The sequence below is a fragment of the Ranitomeya variabilis genome, chromosome 4 (genome assembly GCF_051348905.1).
Source record: "Ranitomeya variabilis isolate aRanVar5 chromosome 4, aRanVar5.hap1, whole genome shotgun sequence".
NCBI lineage: Eukaryota > Metazoa > Chordata > Amphibia > Anura > Dendrobatidae > Ranitomeya > Ranitomeya variabilis.
Window position 1 is genome coordinate 770,280,267 of NC_135235.1, and position 20,340 is coordinate 770,300,606.

The 20,340-nt window shown below is 44.6% G+C and overlaps 1 protein-coding gene across 2 annotated transcripts in view; it reads right to left on the reverse strand.

The window, feature by feature from the left end:
• Nucleotides 1-6,193: 6,193 nt before the first annotated feature.
• LOC143766938 (uncharacterized) overlaps nt 6,194-20,340 on the reverse strand; it is a 66,156-nt gene continuing 52,009 nt past the window's right edge. Inside the window, exon 7 of one of the 2 annotated variants that reach the window (XM_077254954.1) lies at nt 6,194-7,980. In XM_077254954.1, the coding sequence (XP_077111069.1) occupies nt 6,290-7,980 (1,691 nt within the window). In that variant the 3' untranslated portion in view covers nt 6,194-6,289. Of the gene's footprint in view, nt 7,984-20,340 lie in introns of both variants that reach the window. The other variant, XM_077254953.1, reaches the window with a different exon arrangement.

The following is a 20,340-nucleotide window of genomic DNA, read 5'->3' on the forward strand; positions in this document are numbered from 1 at the left end:
AACTCCATATCAGCATGGGTTTATGAGGAATCGCTCCTGTCAAACCAATCTAATTAGTTTTTATGAAGAGGTAAGCTATAGACTGGACCAAGGTGAGTCATTGGACGTGGTATATCTTGATTTTTAAGAAGCGTTTGATACCGTATCACACAAGAGGTTGGTACACAAAATGAGAATGCTGGGTGTGGGGGAAATGTGTGAAAATGGGTAAGTAACTGGCTTAGTGATAGAAAGAAGAGGGTGGTAATAGGTATATTCTGTAACTGGGTCGCTGTGACCAGTGGGGTACCGCAGGGGTCGGTGTTGGGACCTATTCTGTACAATATATTTATTAATAATCTGGTAGGTTTACACAGAAGAATATTGATATTTGCAGATGATACGAAACGATGTAAAGCAGTCAATACAAGAGAAGATGTTATTCTGCTACAGATGGATCTGGATAAGTTGGAAACTTGGGCCGAGAGGTGGCAGATGCGGTTTAACAATGATAAATGTAAGGTTATACACATGGGAAGAAGCAATCAATATCACCATTACACACTGAACGGGAAACCACTGGGTAAATCTGACATGGAGAAGGACTTCGGGATCCTAGTTAATAATAAACTTACCTGGAGCAGCCAGTGTGAGACAGCGGCTGCCAAGGCAAACAGGATCATGGGGTGCATTAAAAGATTTCTGGATACACATGATGAGAACATTATACTGCCTCTGTACAAATCCCAGGTTAGACAGCACATGGAGTACTGTGTACAGTTTTGGGCACCGATGCTCAGGAAGGATATAATGCAACTAGAGCGAGTACAAAGGAGGGCAACAAAATTAATAAAGGGGATGAGGGTACTACAATACCTGGAGAGATTATCAAAACTAGGATTATTTAGTCTAGAAAAAAGATGACTGAGGGGCGATGTAATAACCATGTATAAGTATATAAGGGGACAATACAAATATCTCTCCAAAGATCTGTTTATACCAAGGAGGATGACGGTCACAAGGGGGCATTCTCTGCATCTGGAGGAGAGAAGGTTTTTCCACCAACATAGAAGAGGATTCTTTACTGTTAGGGCAGTGAGAATCTGGAATTCCTTGAGGAGGTGGTGATGGCGAACTCAGTCCAGGGGTTCAAGAGAGGCCTAGATGTCTTCCTGGAGCGTAACAATATTGTATCTTACAGTTATTAGGTTCTTTAGAAGGACGTAGATCTGGGGATTTATTCTGACGGAATATAGGCTGAACTGGATGGACAATTGTCTTTTTTCAGGCTTGCTAACTATGTAATTTACATTGTGAGCCCCATTGGGGACAGCGATAATAATGTGTGAAAACTGTAAAGCGCTGTGGAATATGTTAGCGCTTTGTAAAAAGAAAGATTATTATTAACCCCTTCATGACCTTGCCGTTTTTTGCAATTCTGACCAGTGTCCCTTTATGAGGTAATAACTCAGGAACGCTTCAACGGATCCTAGCGATTCTCAGATTGTTTTTTCGTGACATATTGGGCTTCATGTTAGTGGTAAATTTAGGTCGATAATTTCTGAGTTTATTTGTGAAAAAAACGGAAATTTGGCAAAAATTTTGAAAATTTCGCAATTTTCACATTTTGAATTTTTATTCGGTTAAACCAGAGAGTTATGTGACACAAAATAGTTAATAAATAACATTTCCCACATGTCTACTTTACATCAGCACAAATTTGGAAACAAATTTTTTTTTTGCTAGGAAGTTATAAGGGTTAAAATTTGACCAGTGATTTCTCATTTTTACAACAAAATTTACAAAACCATTTTTTTTAGGGACCACCTCACATTTGAAGTCAGTTTGAGGGTTCTATATGGCTGAAAATACCCAAAAGTGACACCATTCTAAAAACTGCACCCCTCAAGGTGCTCAAAACCACATTCAAGAAGTTTATTAACCCTTCAGGTGTTTCACAGCAGCAGAAGCAACATGGAAGTAAAAAATGAACATTTAACTTTTTAGTCACAAAAATGATATTTTAGCGAAATTTTTTTTATTTTCCCAAGGGTAAAAGGAGAAACTGGACCACGGACGTTGTTGTCCAATTTGTCCTGAGTACGCTGATACCTCATATGTGGGGGTAAACCACTGTTTGGGCGCACGGCAGGGCTCGGAAGGGAAGGAGCGCCATTTGACTTTTTCAATGAAAAATTGGCTCCAATCTTTAGCGGACACCATGTCGCGTTTGGAGAGCCCCCGTGTGCCTAAACATTGGAGCTCTCCCACAAGTGACCCCATTTTGGAAACTAGACCCCCCAAGGAACTTATCTAGAAGCATAGTGAGCACTTTAAACCCCCAGGTGCTTCACAAATTGATCCGTAAAAATGAAAAAGTACTTTTTTTTCACAAAAAAATTATTTTAGCCTCAATTTTTTCATTTTCACATGGGCAACAGGATAAAATGGATCCTAAATTTTGTTGGGCAATTTCTCCTGAGTACACCAATACCTCACATGTGGGGGTAAACCACTGTTTGGGCACATGGTAAGGCTCGGAAGGGGAGGCGTGCCATTTGACTTTTTGAACGGAAAATTAGCTCCAATCGTTAGCGGACACCATGTCGCGTTTGGAGAGCCCCTGTGTGCCTAAACATTGGAGCTCCCCTACAAGTGACCCCATTTTGGAAACTAGACCCCCCAAGGAACTTATCTAGATGCATAGTGAGCACTTATAACCCCCAGGTGCTTCACAGAAGTTTATAACGCAGAGCCGTGAAAATAAAAAAATAATTTTTCTTTCCTCAAAAATGAATTTTAGCCCAGAATTTTTTATTTTCCCAAGGGTAATAGGAGAAATTGGACCACAAATGTTGTTGTCCAGTTTGTCCTGAGTACGATGATACCCCATATGTGGGGGTAAACCACTGTTTGGGCGCACGGCAGGGCTCGGAAGGGAAGGCACGCCATTTGGCTTTTTGAATGGAAAATTAGCTCCAATCATTAGCGGACACCATGTCGCGTTTGGAGAGCCCCTGTGTGCCTAAACATTGGAGCTCCCGCACAAGTGACCCCATTTTGGAAACTAGACCTCCCAAGGAACTAATCTAGATGTGTGGTGAGCACTTTGAACCCCGAAGTGCTTCACAGAAGTTTATAACGCAGAGCCATGAAAATAAAAAATAATTTTTCTTTTCTCAAAAATGATTTTTTAGCCCACAATTTTTTATTTTCCCAAGGGTAATAGGAGAAATTGGACCCCAAAAGTTGTTTTCCAGTTTCTCCTGAGTACGATGATACCCCATATGTGGGGGTAAACCACTGTTTTGGCACACGTCGGGGTTCGGAAGGGAAGTAGTGACGTTTTGAAATGCAGACTTTGATGGAATGCTCTGCGGGCGTCATGTTGCGTTTGCAGAGCCCCTGATGTGCCTAAACAGTAGGAACTCCCCACAATTGACTCCATTTTGGAAACTAGACCCCCAAGGGAACTTATCTAGATGTGTAGTGAGCACTTTGAACCCCCAAGTGCTTCACATAAGTTTATAACGCAGAGCCGTGAAAATAATAAATGTGTTTCCTTTCCTCAAAAATATTTTTTTAGCCCAGAATTTTTTATTTTTGCAAGAGTAACAGGAGAAATTGGACCCCAAAAGTTGTTGTCCAGTTTCTCCTGAGTACGCTGATACCCCATATGTGGGGGTAAACCACTGTTTGGGTACATGCCGGGGCTCGGAAGGGAAGTAGTGACGTTTTGGAATGCAGACTTTGATGGAATGGTCTGCGGGCATCATGTTACGTTTGCAGAGCCCCTGATATGCCTAAACAGTAGAAACCCCCCACAAGTGACCCCATTTTGGAAACTAGACCCCCCAAGGAACTTATCTAGATGTGTGGTGAGCACGTTCAACCCCCAAGTGCTTCACAGAAGTTTACAACGCAGAGCCGTGAAAATAAAAAATCATTTTTCTTTCCTCAAAAAAGATGTTTTAGCAAGCAATTTTTTATTTTCACAAGGGTAACAGGAGAATTTGAACCCCAATATTTGTTGCCCAGTTTGTTGTGAGTACGCTGATACCCCATATGTGGGGGTAAACCACTGTTTGGGCACACGTCAGGGCTCGGAAGGGAAGTAGTGACATTTGAAATGCAGACTTTGATGGAATGGTCTGCGGGCGTCACATTGCATTTGCAGAGCCCCTGATGTGCCTAAACAGTAGAAACACCCCACAAGTGACCCCATTTTGGAAACTAGACCCCCGAAGGAACTTATCTAGATGTGTGGTGAGCACTTTCAACCCCCAAGTGCTTCACAGAAGTTTATAACGCAGAGCCGTGAAAATAAAAAATAATTGTTCTTTCCTCAAAAATTATGTTTTAGCAAGTAATTTTTTATTTTTTCAAGGGTAACAGGAGAAATTGGACCCCAACAGTTGTTGCCCAGTTTGTCCTGATTACGCTGGTACCCCAAATGTGGGGGTAAACCACTGTTTGGGCGCACGTCGGGGCTTGGAAGGGCGGGAGCACCATTTGACTTTTTGAACGCAAGATTGGCTGGAATCAATGGTGGCGCCATGTTGCGTTTGGAGACCCCTGATGTGCCTAAACAGTGGAAACCCCTCAATTCTAACTTCAACACTAACCCCAACACACCCCTAATCCTAATCCCAACTGTAGCCATAACCCTAATCACAACCCTAACCCCAACACACCCCTAACCACAACCCTAACCGCAACACAACCGTAACCCTAATCCTAACCCTAATCCCAACCGTAACCCTAATCCCAACCCTAACCACAACTGTAACCCCAACACACCCCTAACCCTATCCGTAACCCTAACCACAAGCCTAATCTTAACCCTATTTCAAACCCTAGCCCTAATTCCAACCCTAACTCTAATTCCAACCCTAACCCTAAGGCTATGTGCCCACGTTGCGGATTCGTGTGAGATTTTTCCACACGATTTTTGAAAAATCTGCAGGTAAAAGGCACTGCGTTTTGCCTGCGGATTTACAGCAGATTTCCAGTGTTTTTTTGTGCGGATTTCACCTGCGGATTTCTATTGAGGAACAGGTGTAAAACGCTGCGGAATCCGCACAAAGAATTGACATGCTGCGGAAAATACAATGCAGCGTTTCTGCACGGAATTTTCCGCACCATGGGCACAGCGGATTTGGTTTTCCTTAGGTGTACATGGTACTGTAAACCTGATGGAAAACTGCTTCGAATTCGCAGTGGCCAATCCGCTGCGGATCCGCTGCGGATCCGCGGCCAATCCGCTGCAGATCCGCGGCCAATCCGCTGCGGATCCGCTGCCGATTCGCTGCGGATCCGCGGCCAATCCGCTGCCAATCCGCTGCGGATCCGCGGCCGATCCGCTGCGGATCCGCGGCCGATCCGCTCTGTGTGCACATGCCATAACCCTACCCCTAACCCTACCCGTAACCCTACCCCTAACCCTACCCCTAGTTCTAACCCTAGTTCTAACCCTAACCCTAGTGGAAAAAGAAAAAAAAATATTTTCTTTATTTTATTATTGTCCCTACCTATGGGGGTGATAAAGGGGGGGGTTTATTTATTATTTTTTTATTTTGATCGCTGTGGTAGAACCTACCACAGCGATCAAAATGTACTTGTAACGAATCTGCCAGCCTGCAGATTCGGCGGGCGTACTGAGCATGCGCCCGCCATCTTGGAAGATGGCGGCGCCCAGGGAGAAGACGGACCGACTTCGGGAGGATCGGTAAGTATGAGGGGGTGGTGGGGGGGGGGGGTGGATCGGAGCACAGGGGGGGGGATCGGAGGACGGGGGGAGCGGACAGGAGCACGGGGGAGCGGACAGGAGCACGGGGGAGCGAACAGGGGGACGGAGGGGGGTACCGGACAGAACGGAGGACTGGGGAGGAGATCGGGGGCGGTGGGGGGGGCCAGAACATGATTTCCAGCCATGGCAGATGCTATTGCAGCATCGGCCATGGCTGGATTGCAATATTTCACCATTTTCATAGGTGAAATATTGCAAATTGCTCCGATTGGCTGTTGCACTTTCAACAGCCAATCAGAGCGATCGTAGCCACGTGGGGGCAAAGCCACCCCCCCTAGGCTGAAGTACAACTCCCCCTCTCCCTGCAGATCGGGTAAAATAGGAATTAACCCTTTCACCCGATCTGCAGGGATGCGATCATTCCATGACGCCGCATAGGCGTCATGGGTCGGGAAGGGGTTAAGATTCCATTTCTTGTTAAAACATTTCCCACATTCTGAACAGGAAAAAGGCTTCTCCACTGTTTGGATTCTCTGATGGCGATCAAGATTTATTTTCCATTTAACATGAAAAGGGTTTCTCCCCTGTGTGGGTTCTTTGGTGCCTAACACAATTTGATTTATTGCTAAAACATTTTCCACATTCTGAACATGAAAAAGGCTTCTCCCCTGTGTGAGCCCTCTGGTGCTTAACACAATCTGATTTATTGCTAAAACATTTTCCACATTCTGAACATGAAAAAGGCTTCTCCCCTGTGTGAGCCCTTTGGTGCTTAACACAATCTGATTTATTGCTAAAACATTTTCCACATTCTGAACAGGAAAAGGGTTTTTCCCCTGTGTGCGCCCTCTGGTGCTTAACACAATCTGATTTATTGCTAAAACATTTTCCACATTCTGAACAGGAAAAGGGCTTTTCCCCTGTGTGAGTTCTCTGGTGAGTAACAAGCTCTGATTTCTGTTTAAAACATTTCCCACATTCTGAACAGGAATAAGGCTTCTCCCCTGTGTGAATTTTCTGGTGAGGAATTAAATTTGATTTATGTGCAAAACATTTCCCACATTCTGAACAGGAAAAAGGCTTCTCCTCTGTGTGAGTTCTCTGGTGGCTATGAAAACATGATTTACGTGCAAAACATTTCCCACATTCTGAACAGGAAAAAGGCTTCTTCCCTGTGTGAGTTCTCTGGTGGCTATCAAAATGTGATTTACGTGCAAAACATTTCCCACATTCTGAACAGGAAAAAGGCTTCTCCCCTGTGTGAGTTTTTTGGTGACAAACAAAATTTTTTTTCTGGATAAAACATTTCCCACATTCTGAACATGAAAAAGGCTTCTCCCCTGTGTGAGTTCTCTGGTGAATAACAAGCTCTGATTTCAGGTTAAAACATTTCCCACATTCTGAACAGGAAAAAGGCTTCTCCCCGGTATGTGTTCTCTGGTGCTCAACACAATGTGATTTATTGCTAAAACATTTCCCACATTCTGAACAGGAATAAGGCTTCTCCCCTGTGTGAATTCTCTGGTGAGTAACAAAATTTGATTTGCGTGCAAAACATTTCCCACATTCTGAACATGAAAAAGGCTTTTCCCCTGTGTGAGCTCTCTGGTGAATAACAAGCTCTGATTTCAGGCTAAAACATTTCCCACATTCTGAACAGGAATAAGGTTTCTCCCCTGTGTGAATTCTCTGGTGAGTAACAAAATATGATTCATGTGCAAAACATTTCCCACATTCTGAACAGGAATAAGGCTTCTCCCCTGTGTGAATTCTCTGGTGAGTAACAAAATGTGATTTACGTGCAAAACATTTCCCACATTCTGAACAGGAAAAAGGCTTCTCCCCTGTGTGAGTTATTTGGTGACTAACAACATTTTTTTTCTGGTTAAAACATTTCCCACATTCTGAACAGGAAAAAGGCTTCTCCCCTGTATGGGTTCTTTGGTGTGTAACAAAATGTGATTTCTTGTTAAAACATTTCCCACATTCTGAACATGAAAATGACTTCTTTGCTTTAGGAGCAGTTTGTTTTTTAATGCCTGTTTTGTGACTTTGATTTCCCTTAGTAGTCAGTAATGAATTAGAAGATGGGACCTGTTTCATAGGATCAGATGACAGATTTTTGCTGTGAATGGATGCTGATCTATCTGGAATGACAGCAATCACTTCAGTTGTATATTGTAGGATCTCAAGATCATCAGATTTAAAAATTGAAGACATCAGCTGTCCCTCTGATTTCCTGGTACAGTCATCTGCTAAGATAAAAAAAAATTTTTTTAATAAAATATCCTTTTATATTTTTTGAACATTTCTACTTAAACTGTCAATAAAAATGGCAAGCTATGTAAATAAAACTTTAATTATTTACCAAGAAAGTGACAGTTCACAGTCCAATAGAAAACCTTGTTGGATGAACCAGTAGTGCGTGGTATTCAACTGTTTGTTTATTCTGCCTCCCAAATATTGAATAAAAAGAAACCAATTAATGTTATGTAGGCAAAAATAATACTAATTCTCATCTCACAAAACCAAGTCCCCATTCAGGTCCATCATCTGTCAATGGAAAAACAGAGGTTTCCACACTACTAGTGGCTCAAAGGCTGTTGAAAAGCCACAGAGTTTCTATAAACCAATCCAGCAAAATCCGCTCTCACTTCTGAGTTCTGCAGTGTGCTCAAACAACATTTAGGATCCCTGTATTTAGCAATATTATAGTGAGAAGAATCCACTTAATCTGTGGTGTGTCTCCTGGAGCACAATCTGGGCATTATGTGCTGGGTAATAAAATGGCAAATGTGTAATTTTCACATCCACTTCGTGCTAATTTCCAGAATGTGTCTGTGTAGTCAAAATATTCATTCGTCCTACACACTTGGTCAAAATTGTTGATACCCCTCGTTTAATGACCAAAAAGCCCACAATTATGACAGAAATAACTGACAATAATCTGACAAAAGTACGGTAATAATAAATCAAAAATCTATGAAAATGAACAAATGAAAGTCAGACATTGCTTTTCAACCATGCTTACACAGAATTAATAAAAGAAAACTCATGAAGTAGGCCTGGACAGAAATGATGGAACCCTTAACTTAACCTCTTCATGACCGCCAATGGTAGAAAAGCATCGGCGCTGCACAAAGCCCTGCTAGTGTCTACGTTTATCTACCGTTTTGTCTACAGTCGGCGGTTTTGTGCTCATCAGGACCCCCACATACCTCATAACGAAGGGATTCCAGTGCACAACGCTGTGACCCCCGACCTCATCGAGCCCTGATTGGTTCAGGTCCTGATGACGCCAGCGTTACACCAGCCAATAAGAGAAATCACTAGGAAAGTGTGTTGCAGCAAAAAACTGTCCCAGGCGACCTGCCTTATAAACGCTGTTTCTCCTCAGATCTCCTGTCTGTGAGAGATTAAAGGAGAAACAGTGTTACAGGTGCTGCTGGCAACAGCTGTATCAGTCAGCAATTTTGCTCTAAAGTTAAAAAACAGGTAAGGCAGGTTAGGGTTAGTGCTATAGGTAGGGATAGGGTTGGGGCTAAAGTTAGGGTTACTGTTAGGGTTTGGGTTACTGTTAGGTTAAAGCTAGGGTTAGGGTTTATTCTAAAGTTAGAGTCAGGCTAAAGAATTAGGCTTTTCTCAATTGTCTCGCCAATAATTTGGTCACGTTAGAGTTTTCTATTAGCTTGCTAGAGCATATTGTCCTACAAACAAATGTATATGTGTCTCAATTCATCAGCCAGAATCCATGATCCTATTATGCTAGGTCAAATTTATGAACACCAACTAATGTCCTAGAAAGCATTAAGTTATTTACCGGTAAAGGCATTTTTGGACGCCCATGACAGCACCACGAGAGAGGAGATCCGCCCTTCAGCAACATGAAACCTACAGATACTAAAGGTCGGCACCTCTCCCACGCATCAGTTGGATTACAGAGCTTGAGAGGACCTCCATGGTTAATGGCACAAAAAAATATATATACAACTTTAAAAATTCACTCTATGTGAAAACTTATAAGTGAAAGAAGTTCGCACCCGTACTTCAAGGGAGGGTACTAAGGGTGCTGTCATGGGCCTCTGAAAAATGCCGTTACCGGTAAGCAACTTAATGCTTTATTCGGGCTCCCATGACAGCACCACGAGAGAATTACAGAGATATAAAACTAGTTTAGGGAGGGACTACAGCTTGCAGCACCCTTAACCCGAAGGTGAGCTCAGAGAAAGCACCCATGTTTAGCCTATAGTGGTTAAAAAAGGTGCAAGGGGATGACCACATAGCCGCCTTACATATCTGGTCGATGGAAACTCCAGATCTCTCTGCCCAAGAGGTTACCATGGCTCGGGTAGAATGTGCCTTTAAGTTCTGTGGAGCTGGACCGCCACCTGCTGTGTAAGCTAGAGAGATAGCTTCCCTAATTCATCTTGTTAACGTACATTTTGAGACCCTAAAACCTTTCCTAGAACCCTGGAAAGAGATGAATAAGGCGTTGTCTTTTTTCCAAGGATTAGTGACAGAAAGGTATTCTAAAAGACACCTTCTAACATCTAAAATATGCAATTTTTCCTCTTTTTGGTTAGTGGGGTTTGAGAGAAAGGGAGAACTATCTCTGTGTCCTGAGGCAAGTAGGCCTAGTCTGGGGTAAGTACTACCCTGTCGTACAAAATCTGTGTGTGTAAGGGGGAATTCTAGAGCCGATGTGATAGCCACTAAGGCTGGTTTCACACTAGCATTTATCCGGGCTGCGGAGGGATGAGAACTACCTCCGTGAAGCCCCGCCCACTGCCGCACCTCTTCATTCAGCTCCGCCAACGGTTGCATGCGGCGTTCGCACCCTATCTTTAACATTGGGTACGCAGGCCATGCCGCTGTATGCAGATGCCGCTGCATGCGTCGTTTTGACTGTGCGACAACCTGCGCCGAGCACAACATGTTGCATTTTCGTGCATATGCCGCACCGTCTAAACGATGCATGCGGCGGCATCCGCATACAGCGGCATGGCCTGTGTACCCAATGTAAAGATAGGGTGCGCATGCCGCATACAGCCGTAGGCGGAGCTGAACGAAGAGGCGTGGCAGTGGTTGGGGCTTCACAGAGGAAGCCCGCATCCCTCCGCAGCCCAGATAAACGCTAGTGTGAAGCTAGCCTAAAAAAGCTACCTTGAGGGATAGTATTTTGATTGAGGTAGATACCATAGGTTCAAATGGAGCCGTAAGGACTAAGTTCAAGTCCCATGGGACACATGTAACCCTGTGTTTGGGCCTAGATCTGCCAGCCGCTTTAATAAATCAGGATATCCAGTAATTATTTGCCATGTTATAATTAAATAATGCACTAAGGGCCTGTACTTTCAGGGTACTAGTAGCCAGACCTAATTCAAGGCCTTTCTGCAAAAATTCGAGAATCTGCCCTATAGGTACCCCTTCTTTGGCTTTAAGGTCGTTAATGGCTAGAAATCATCTCCAAGTTTTTGCATAGATTTTGTTTGTGACTGATTTTCTACTTGTTAGAAGTGTATCTATGAGATTGGGGGAGAATCCTTTACACTTTAATAATGTCCTTTCAAACTCCACGCTGTCAGGTGGAGCCCTGCTACCCGTGGGTGATTGACTGGACCCTGGACAAGAAGATCTGGAAGATCGGGAATTACCCAGGGATCGCAGACTGACATTGTCCTCAGCCATGAAAACCAAGCCCTCCAGGGCCAGAATGGGGCAATTAATATAATCCTCGCCCAATCTTCCCTGATCTTTCTTACTACCAAAGGTAACAGGTTTTTTCCCTCGGATTCAGAGAACAGAATTGTTTTACTTTTCTGTTTTTTTCTGGTGGCAAAAAGGTCTATATCTGGTTGACCCCACATGCGGACTATCTGACTGAAGATAGCTCCATTCAGACACCACTCTCCCCTGCCTCAGCGTGTTGCGGCTTAGAAAATCTGCTGTGATGTTGTCTTTTCCTCTTATGTGAAGCACTGTCAAAGATAGAAAATGTCTTTCTGCTGTCTGGAAAAGGCATTCCGCTACTTCCATCAGAGCCTCGGATCGGGTTCCACCTTGGTGGTTGATATAGGCCACTGCCACTTGATTGTCCGAGAGTATTCTGACATGATGACCCTGCAGGTATACAAGGAGTTTTTAAACTGACAGGTCTACCGCCGATAGTTCCTTCAGGTTAGATGAGCTTTCTACGTCGGAATCCCATTGTCCCTGAACCACCATATCTCCCATATGGGCCCCCCATCCCGAGGGACCAGCGTCAGTAGTTACTATACGAGATATATTATTCTCCAAAGGAACCCCTGAAGACAAATTATCCTTGTTAAGCCACCATTTTAAGGAGCTTAAGGAAGATGGACGTAATGTTATTTTCCCTTGTGGGACTCCTGCAGGGCTCTATCATAAAATAAAACATCCTTCTGAAGGCCTCGTGTGAACCTGAGCCCATTTGACGGCCAGAATACAAGATGTAGGGACATGGCCTGCCAGAGGGTTATGGAGGGTCTATTTACTACCTGCAAAACCTGATGACGGATGTAAATAATCTTTTCAGTTGGCAGACGACATTCTTGATTTTCTGAGTCTAAAATGAGGCCGAGAAATTGCTGGACCCTCAAGTGTTGAAACCAGGATTTTTCAGAGTTAATCAACCAACCCAAGTGTTCTAGAGTGGATATAGACCTTTTTAAGTGGGAAAGACAATGATCTGCCGAATTGCCTAAAATTAAGAAGTCGTCTAAATAAGGGATGATTAAGATGTCGGACTATGCCATCTATGGAAACGGCTACGCTCAAGAAATGTTAATAATCTGAATGAAGGAATGGGTACATGGTATTCCTCTTCTTTTAAATCTAAAAACACCGTAAAACAGGTTCGAAACATTTTTATTGCTGAGTAGTGTTGAGCGATACCGTCCGATACTTGAAAGTATCGGTATCGGATAGTATCGGCCGATACCCGAAAAGTATCGGATATCGCCGATACCAATACAAGACACCAAGTATCGGAAGGTATCCTGATGGTTCCCAGGGTCTGAAGGAGAGGAAACTCTCCTTCAGGCCCTGGGATCCATATTACTGTATAAAATAAAGAATTAAAATAAAAAATATTGATATACTCACCTCTCCGGAGGCCCCTGGACATCACCGCTGGTAACCGGCAGCCTTCTTTGCTCAAAATGAGCGCGTTTAGGGCCTTCCATGACGTCACGGCTTCTGATTGGTCGCGTGCCGCTCATGTGACCGCCATGCGACCAATCACAAGCCGCGACGTCATTCTCAGGTCCTAAATTCCTAGAATGAGGAGTTTAGAGTCTGAGAATGACGTCACGGCTTGTGATTGGTCGCGTGGCGGTCACATGAGCGGCACGTGACCAATCAGAAGCCGTGACGTCATGGAAGGCCCTAAACGCGCTCATTTTAAGCAAAGAAGGCTGCCGGTTACCAGCGGTGATGTCCAGGGGCTTCCGGAGAGGTGAGTATATCAATATTTTTTATTTTAATTCTTTATTTTACACAGTAATATGGATCCGATACCAATTCCCGATACCACAAAAGTATCGGATCTCGGTATCGGAATTCTGATACCGCAAGTATCGGCCGATACCCGATACTTGCGGTATCGGAATGCTCAACACTATTGCTGAGCCAACGGTTTCCATTTTAAAAGGTTGAGCGACCAGAAATCCATTGAGGGATCGAAGATTAATGATGGTCCTGTAAGAGTAAAAACCTCTTCCCTCCTCAGAAGCCGGAACCTCAACCAGGACCCTTTTTTGGCACAATTTGACAACCTCAGACTCTAAGGCAGACTGTTCTATCTGGGAGGGATGGACAGGAGTCATCTTGAATTTATCGCCTGGGGCCGAAAGGAACTCAAGTTTAAGTCCTGCGGAAATCACGCCTTGCACCAAACTGCTGTTGGTGATAAGTGACCAGGCTGGATAAAAGGCCGACAATCTAGCTCCCACGGGAGCCACTAGTAATTGCGATTTTTTTTTCCGTTCCTGTGATGAACGACTGTACATGAAGTAAGTACCTCTCTTCCTCTTGTCATCCCATTTTGAGCGGTCCCCTGTCTTTTCTGACTGAATGTTCTCCAGGTGAAAGGATGTCAGAAGGAGGATGATGGGTTGGGAAATCTCTTTTTCTCATCCCCTGCTTTATCCAGTAATTCATCCAGGACTGAACCAAAAAGGTATTCCCCTTCACACGGGAGGGCCCAGAGCTTACACCTTGCTTGCATATCGCCTGGCCAGCATTTTAACCACAGGGCTCTGCAGGCTGCATTGGAAAGACCCGCTGCTCTTGCCACCATCCTGACTGAATCAATTGAGGCATCCGACAGAAAAGCCGCGGTCTCCTAAATTATTGGAAGGGTGTTATGATCCGGTGACCCTGGAGCCGCATGAGACGTTCTCTGGAGTAAGTGGAACCTATACTGACCGCAACCCTAAACTAACACTAAAAGGATAGGACAGAGTACTAAGCGGTCAGCATTAAAACCCTACAAAAATCCACAGCAGAGAATACAAACACCACATCTAACTAAAGACATGGGATGTACATCTGCATCTCCTGAGAATCCAACATGACATAAAATATCCAAACACAGTCAAGCTGGACAAAAACACAATAAATTGAACTGAACTGTAAAGCACACCGCATGTGTGCAGCAGAGACAAAAATCAGAACTTATCTTTAGCTGGATTGGCAACAGAGCAGGAGGAACCAGACAGAGATGTAACACCTCCAAGTACAATGGACAACTGGCAGGGAATCATGGATCCTGCACACCTAAATACCTAACAGAGCTGCAATCAGCAGAAACACCTGCCCTAGATTACAACCCAGAGACAACTGCACTACCACCAACAACCACCGGAGGGAGCCCAAGAGCAGAATTCACAACAGTACCCCCCCCTTGAAGAGGGGTCACCGAACCCTCACCAGAGCCCCCAGGCCGATCAGGACGAGCCAGATGAAAGGCACGGACCAAATCAGCAGCATGGACATCAGAGGCAAAAACCCAAGAATTATCCTCCTGGCCATAACCCTTCCATTTGACCAGATACTGAAGCTTCCGCCTCAAAAAACGAGAATCCAAAATCTTCTCCACCACATACTCCAACTCCCCATCAACCAACACAGGGGCAGGAGGATCAACAGAGGGAACAACGGGCACCACATATTTCCGCAATAAAGATCTATGGAAAACATTATGGATGGCAAAAGAGGCCGGAAGGGCCAAACGAAAAGACACCGGATTGATAATCTCAGAAATCCTATAAGGACCAATAAACCGAGGCTTAAACTTAGGGGAAGAAACCTTCATAGGAACATGACGGGAAGAAAACCAGACCAAATCCCCAACCCGAGGCTGGGAACCAACACGCCGATGACGGTTAGCAAAACGTTGAGCCTCCTCCTGAAACAACACCAAATTGTCCACCACATGAGCCTATATCTGCTGCAACCTGTCAACAACAGAATCCACACCAGGACAATCAGAAGGCTCAACCTGCCCTGAAGAAAAACGAGGATGAAAACCAAAATTACAAAAAAAGGGCGAAACCAAGGTAGCTGAACTAGCCCGATTATTAAGGGCAAACTCGGCCAATGGCAAGAAAGCCACCCAATCATCCTGATCAGCAGACACAAAGCATCTCAAATAAGTTTCCAAAGTCTGATTAGTTCGCTCGGTTTGGCCATTTGTCTGAGGATGAAATGCGGAAGAAAAAGACAAATCAATGCCCAACCTAGCGCAAAAGGCCTGCCAAAACCTAGAAACAAACTGGGAACCTCTATTGGGCACAATATTCTCCGGAATACCATGCAAACGAACCACATTCTGAAAAAACAACGGAACCAAATCAGAAGAGGAAGGCAATTTAGGCAAAGGCACCAAATGAACCATCTTGGAGAACCGGTCACAAACCACCCAGATAACCGACATACTCTGGGAAACTGGAAGATCTGAAATAAAATCCATAGAAATATGCGTCCAGGGCCTCTCAGGGACCGGCAAAGGCAAAAGCAACCCACCAGCACGGGAACAACAAGGCTTGGCCCGCGCACAAGTCCCACAGGACTGCACAAAAGAACGCACATCACGCGACAAAGAAGGCCACCAAAAGGACCTACCAACCAAATCTCTGGTACCAAAAATACCAGGATGGCCAGCCAACACAGAACAATGAACCTCAGAAATCACTCTACTAGTCCATCTATCAGGAACAAACAGTTTCCCCAGTGGACAGCGGTCAGGTTTGTCAGCCTGAAATTCCTGAAGAACCCGTCGTAAATCAGGGGAAATGGCAGAAAGGACCACCCCTTCCTTCAGAACGCCGACCGGTTCAAGGACCTCAGGAGAATCAGGCAAAAAACTCCTAGAGAGGGCATCAGCCTTAACATTCTTAGAACCAGGAAGATACGAGACCACGAAATCAAAACGGGAGAAAAACAGGGACCATCGAGCCTGTCTAGGATTCAGCCGTTTGGCAGACTCAAGGTAAATCAGATTTTTATGATCGGTCAAGACCACAATACGGTGCTTGGCTCCCTCAAGCCAATGTCGCCATTCCTCAAACGCCCACTTCATAGCCAATAACTCCCGATTGCCGACATCATAATTGCGTTCAGCAGGCGAAAACTTACGGGAAAAGAAGGCACAAGGTTTCATCACGGAACCATCAGAATTCCTCTGAGACAAAACGGCCCCTGCCCCAATCTCAGAAGCGTCAACCTCAACCTGAAATGGAAGAGAAACATCCGGCTGGCACAACACCTGGGCAGAAGTAAATCGGCGTTTAAGCTCCTGAAAGGCAGAGACAGCCGCAGAGGACCAATTCGTCACATCAGCGCCCTTCTTCGTCAAATCGGTCAGGGGTTTAACCACACTGGAGAAGTTAGCAATGAAACGGCGATAAAAATTAGCAAAGCCCAAAAATTTCTGAAGGCTCTTCACGGAAGTGGGCTGAATCCAATCATGAATGGCCTGAACCTTAACCGGATCCATCTCTATAGATGAGGGAGAAAAAATAAAGCCCAAAAAAGAAACTTTCTGCACTCCAAAGAGACACTTAGACCCCTTCACAAATAAAGCATTATCACGAAGGATCTGAAATACCATCCTGACCTGTTGCACATGAGACTTGCAATCATCGGAAAAAAATCAAAATGTCATCCAAATATACAATCATGAATTTATCAAGATAACTCCGGAAGATATCATGCATGAACGACTGAAAAACAGATGGAGCATTAGAGAGCCCGAATGGCATCACAAGGTATTCAAAATGGCCTTCAGGCGTATTAAACGCAGTTTTCCATTCATCACCCTGCTTAATACGAACCAGATTATATGCCCCTCGAAGGGCAAACAAATCGGAAAGCAAAGGCAAGGGGTATTGAAACTTGACCGTGATCTTATTCAAGAGGCGATAATCAATACAGGGTCTCAAGGAGCCATCCTTCTTAGCAACAAAAAAAAAATCCCGCTCCCAATGGTGAAGAAGATGGCCGAATATGCCCTTTCTCCAAAGACTCCTTAACATAACTCCGCATGGCGGTATGTTCAGGCACAGACAGGTTGAAAAGTCGGCCCTTAGGAAACTTACAGCCTGGAATCAAGTCAATAGCACAATCACAGTCCCTATGCGGTGGAAGGGAACTGGACTTGGGCTCGTCAAATACATCCTGAAAATCAGACAAAAACTCTGGAACTTCAGAAGAAGAGGAAGAGGAGATTGACATCAAAGGAACGTCATTATGAATCCCCTGACAACCCCAACTAGTCACAGACATAGATTTCCAATCCAACACCGGATTATGTACCTGCAACCATGGAAAACCCAGCACAATAGAATCATGCAAATTATGCAACACCAGAAAACGACAATATTCCTGATGGGCCGGCGCCATGCACATGGTCACCTGTGTCCAAAACTGAGGTTTATTTTTAGCCAAAGGTGTAGCATCAATGCCCCTTAAAGGAATAGGGTTCTGCAAAGACTGCAAGGGGAAACCACAACGCTTGGCAAATTCAAAGTCCATTAAGTTCAAAGCGGCGCCTGAATCCACAAACGCCATGACAGAAAATGACGACAATGAGCAGATCAAGGTCACAGATAACAGAAATTTAGTCTGTACAGTACCGATGGTAACTGAACTAGCGATTCTCTTTGTACGCTTAGGGCAGACTGAAATGACATGAGAAGGATTATTCTGACGTCTGAATCCTTGTTGTTCTGCTCTAGACAAAATCCTATCACACTGCTTAGGTTCAGGTATCTGCTCAGAGGACAACGCCACAGTGCGCACAGTCCTGCGCTCCCGCAAGCGCCGATCAATCTGAATGGCCAGAGACATAGAATCACTAAGACCAACAGGCGTGGGAAACCCCACCATAACATCTTTAACGGATTCAAAAAGACCCTTTCTGAAAATTGCCGCCAAAGCATCCTCATTCCATTTAGTCAGCACAGACCATTTTCTAAATTTCTGACAAAACAATTCTGCCGCTTTTTGACCCTGTGACAGGGCCAACAAGGTATTCTCTGCATGATCCACAGAATTTGGTTCATCATATAATAACCCTAGAGCCTGGAAAAAGGCATCTACATTAAGCAAGGCCGGATTCCCAGCTTCCAGGGAAAATGCCCAATCCTGAGGATCGCCACGCAGCAGGGAGATGACAATTTTAACCTGCTGAATGGAATCACCAGAGGAACGAGGTTTCAGAGCAAAAAACAGTTTACAGTTGTTTTTAAAACTCAAAAATTTGGACCTGTCCCCAAAAAACAAATCAGGCGTAGGAATCCTAGGCTCTAAAACCGGAGTTTGAACAATATAATCTGAAATACCTTGTACCCTAGCAGCAAGCTGATCTACACGAAAAACTAATCCCTGAACATCCATGCTAGCACAGAACTCCTCAGTCACCCAGAGGAAAAGAGGGAAGAAAAGACAAAACAGACTACAGAAAAAAAAATAGCTCCACACCTTTCTTCCCTTCTTCTGAGATGCATTTAACTCATTGTTGGCCAGTTGTACTGTTATGATCCGGTGACCCTGGAGCCACATGAGATGTTCTCTGGAGTAAGTGAAACCTATACTGACCGCAACCCTAGACTAACACCGCAACTAGAAGTAGCCGTGGGGTGTACCTAACACATCCTAGACACCTCGACACAGCCGGAGGACTAAATACCCCTAAAGATGGAAATGGGAATTCTATCTTGCCTCAGAGCAGAAACCCCAAAGGATAGGCAGCCCCCCACAAATATTGACTGTGAATATAAGATTAAAGACACACAGAGGCAGAAGACAGGATTTAGCAAAAGAGGCACCTCTAGCTAAATAGAATAGGATAGGACAGAGTACTAAGCGGTCAGCATTAAAACCCTACAAAAATCCACAGCAGAGAATACAAACACCACATCTAACTAAAGACATGGGATGTACATCTGCATCTCCTGAGAATCCAACATGACAGAAAATATCCAAACACAGTCAAGCTGGACAAAAACACAATAAATTGAACTGAACTGTAAAGCACACCGCATGTGTGCAGCAGAGACAAAAATCAGAACTTATCTTTAGCTGGATTGGCAACAGAGCAGGAGGAACCAGACAGAGATGTAACACCTCCAAGTACAATGGACAACTGGCAGGGAATCATGGATCCTGCACACCTAAGTACCTAACAGAGCTGCAATCAGCAGAAACACCTGCCCTAGATTACAACCCAGAGACAACTGCACTACCACAACAACCACCGGAGGGAGCCCAAGAGCAGAATTCACAACAGAAGGGCTCCCAAAATCATCTCCCGAGGTGTTCCTTCTTTTAGCTGAGACTCAAGTTGGTCCACCCAGACCATCATAGATCTGGCTGCACAAGTGGACGCCACTGCTGGTCTCAGAGATCCGGCCGCCATCTCCCAGGTTTCTTTAAGGAAGATGTCCGCCTTTCTATCTAGGGGGTCTTTAAAGGGAGCCCATATCCTCAAAGGGCAGGGAAGATTTTTTTGATGTCTGAGATTGCTGCATCTAATTTAGGGGCTTTATCCCAGAGATTAACCGCCGGGTCATCAAAGCGGTATCTCCGCTTGAGGGCTAGAGGTAAGGAGCCCCTCTTTTCCAGCCTTTTCCATTCGCAGAGAATCAGACCCTGAATCTTCACATTCAAGGGAAAGGATCTACGTCTCCTTTGATCTAAACCCTTAAACATGACACCCTGTATGGACATTTCAGGTCTGGGTTCTATTATCCCCATTGTTCCCCTGACCGCTTTTACAAGTTTATCCACATGATCTAGGGGCAGACAGGAGTGGCCCGAATCCTCTTCAGATGAAGAGGCCAAAAGGGATGATTCAGGTGAAACTTCATCCCTCCCCCAGTCTACTGATGAGTCTGATTCTGGGAGCTAGAACTTTCTCCATGGGACAGGGGTTTTATAGACTCCCTTACTTCTGTCCTGATAATTTTTTTCTGACTTGAGGTGAAGTTAGGAGTCTCCTCTGCCACCTGATTGGAACATTCATGGGGAATAAGAGCTATCTAGGAGCTACGTTGTCTCCCCCTCTCCCTTCCTGAGCCTCACCATCT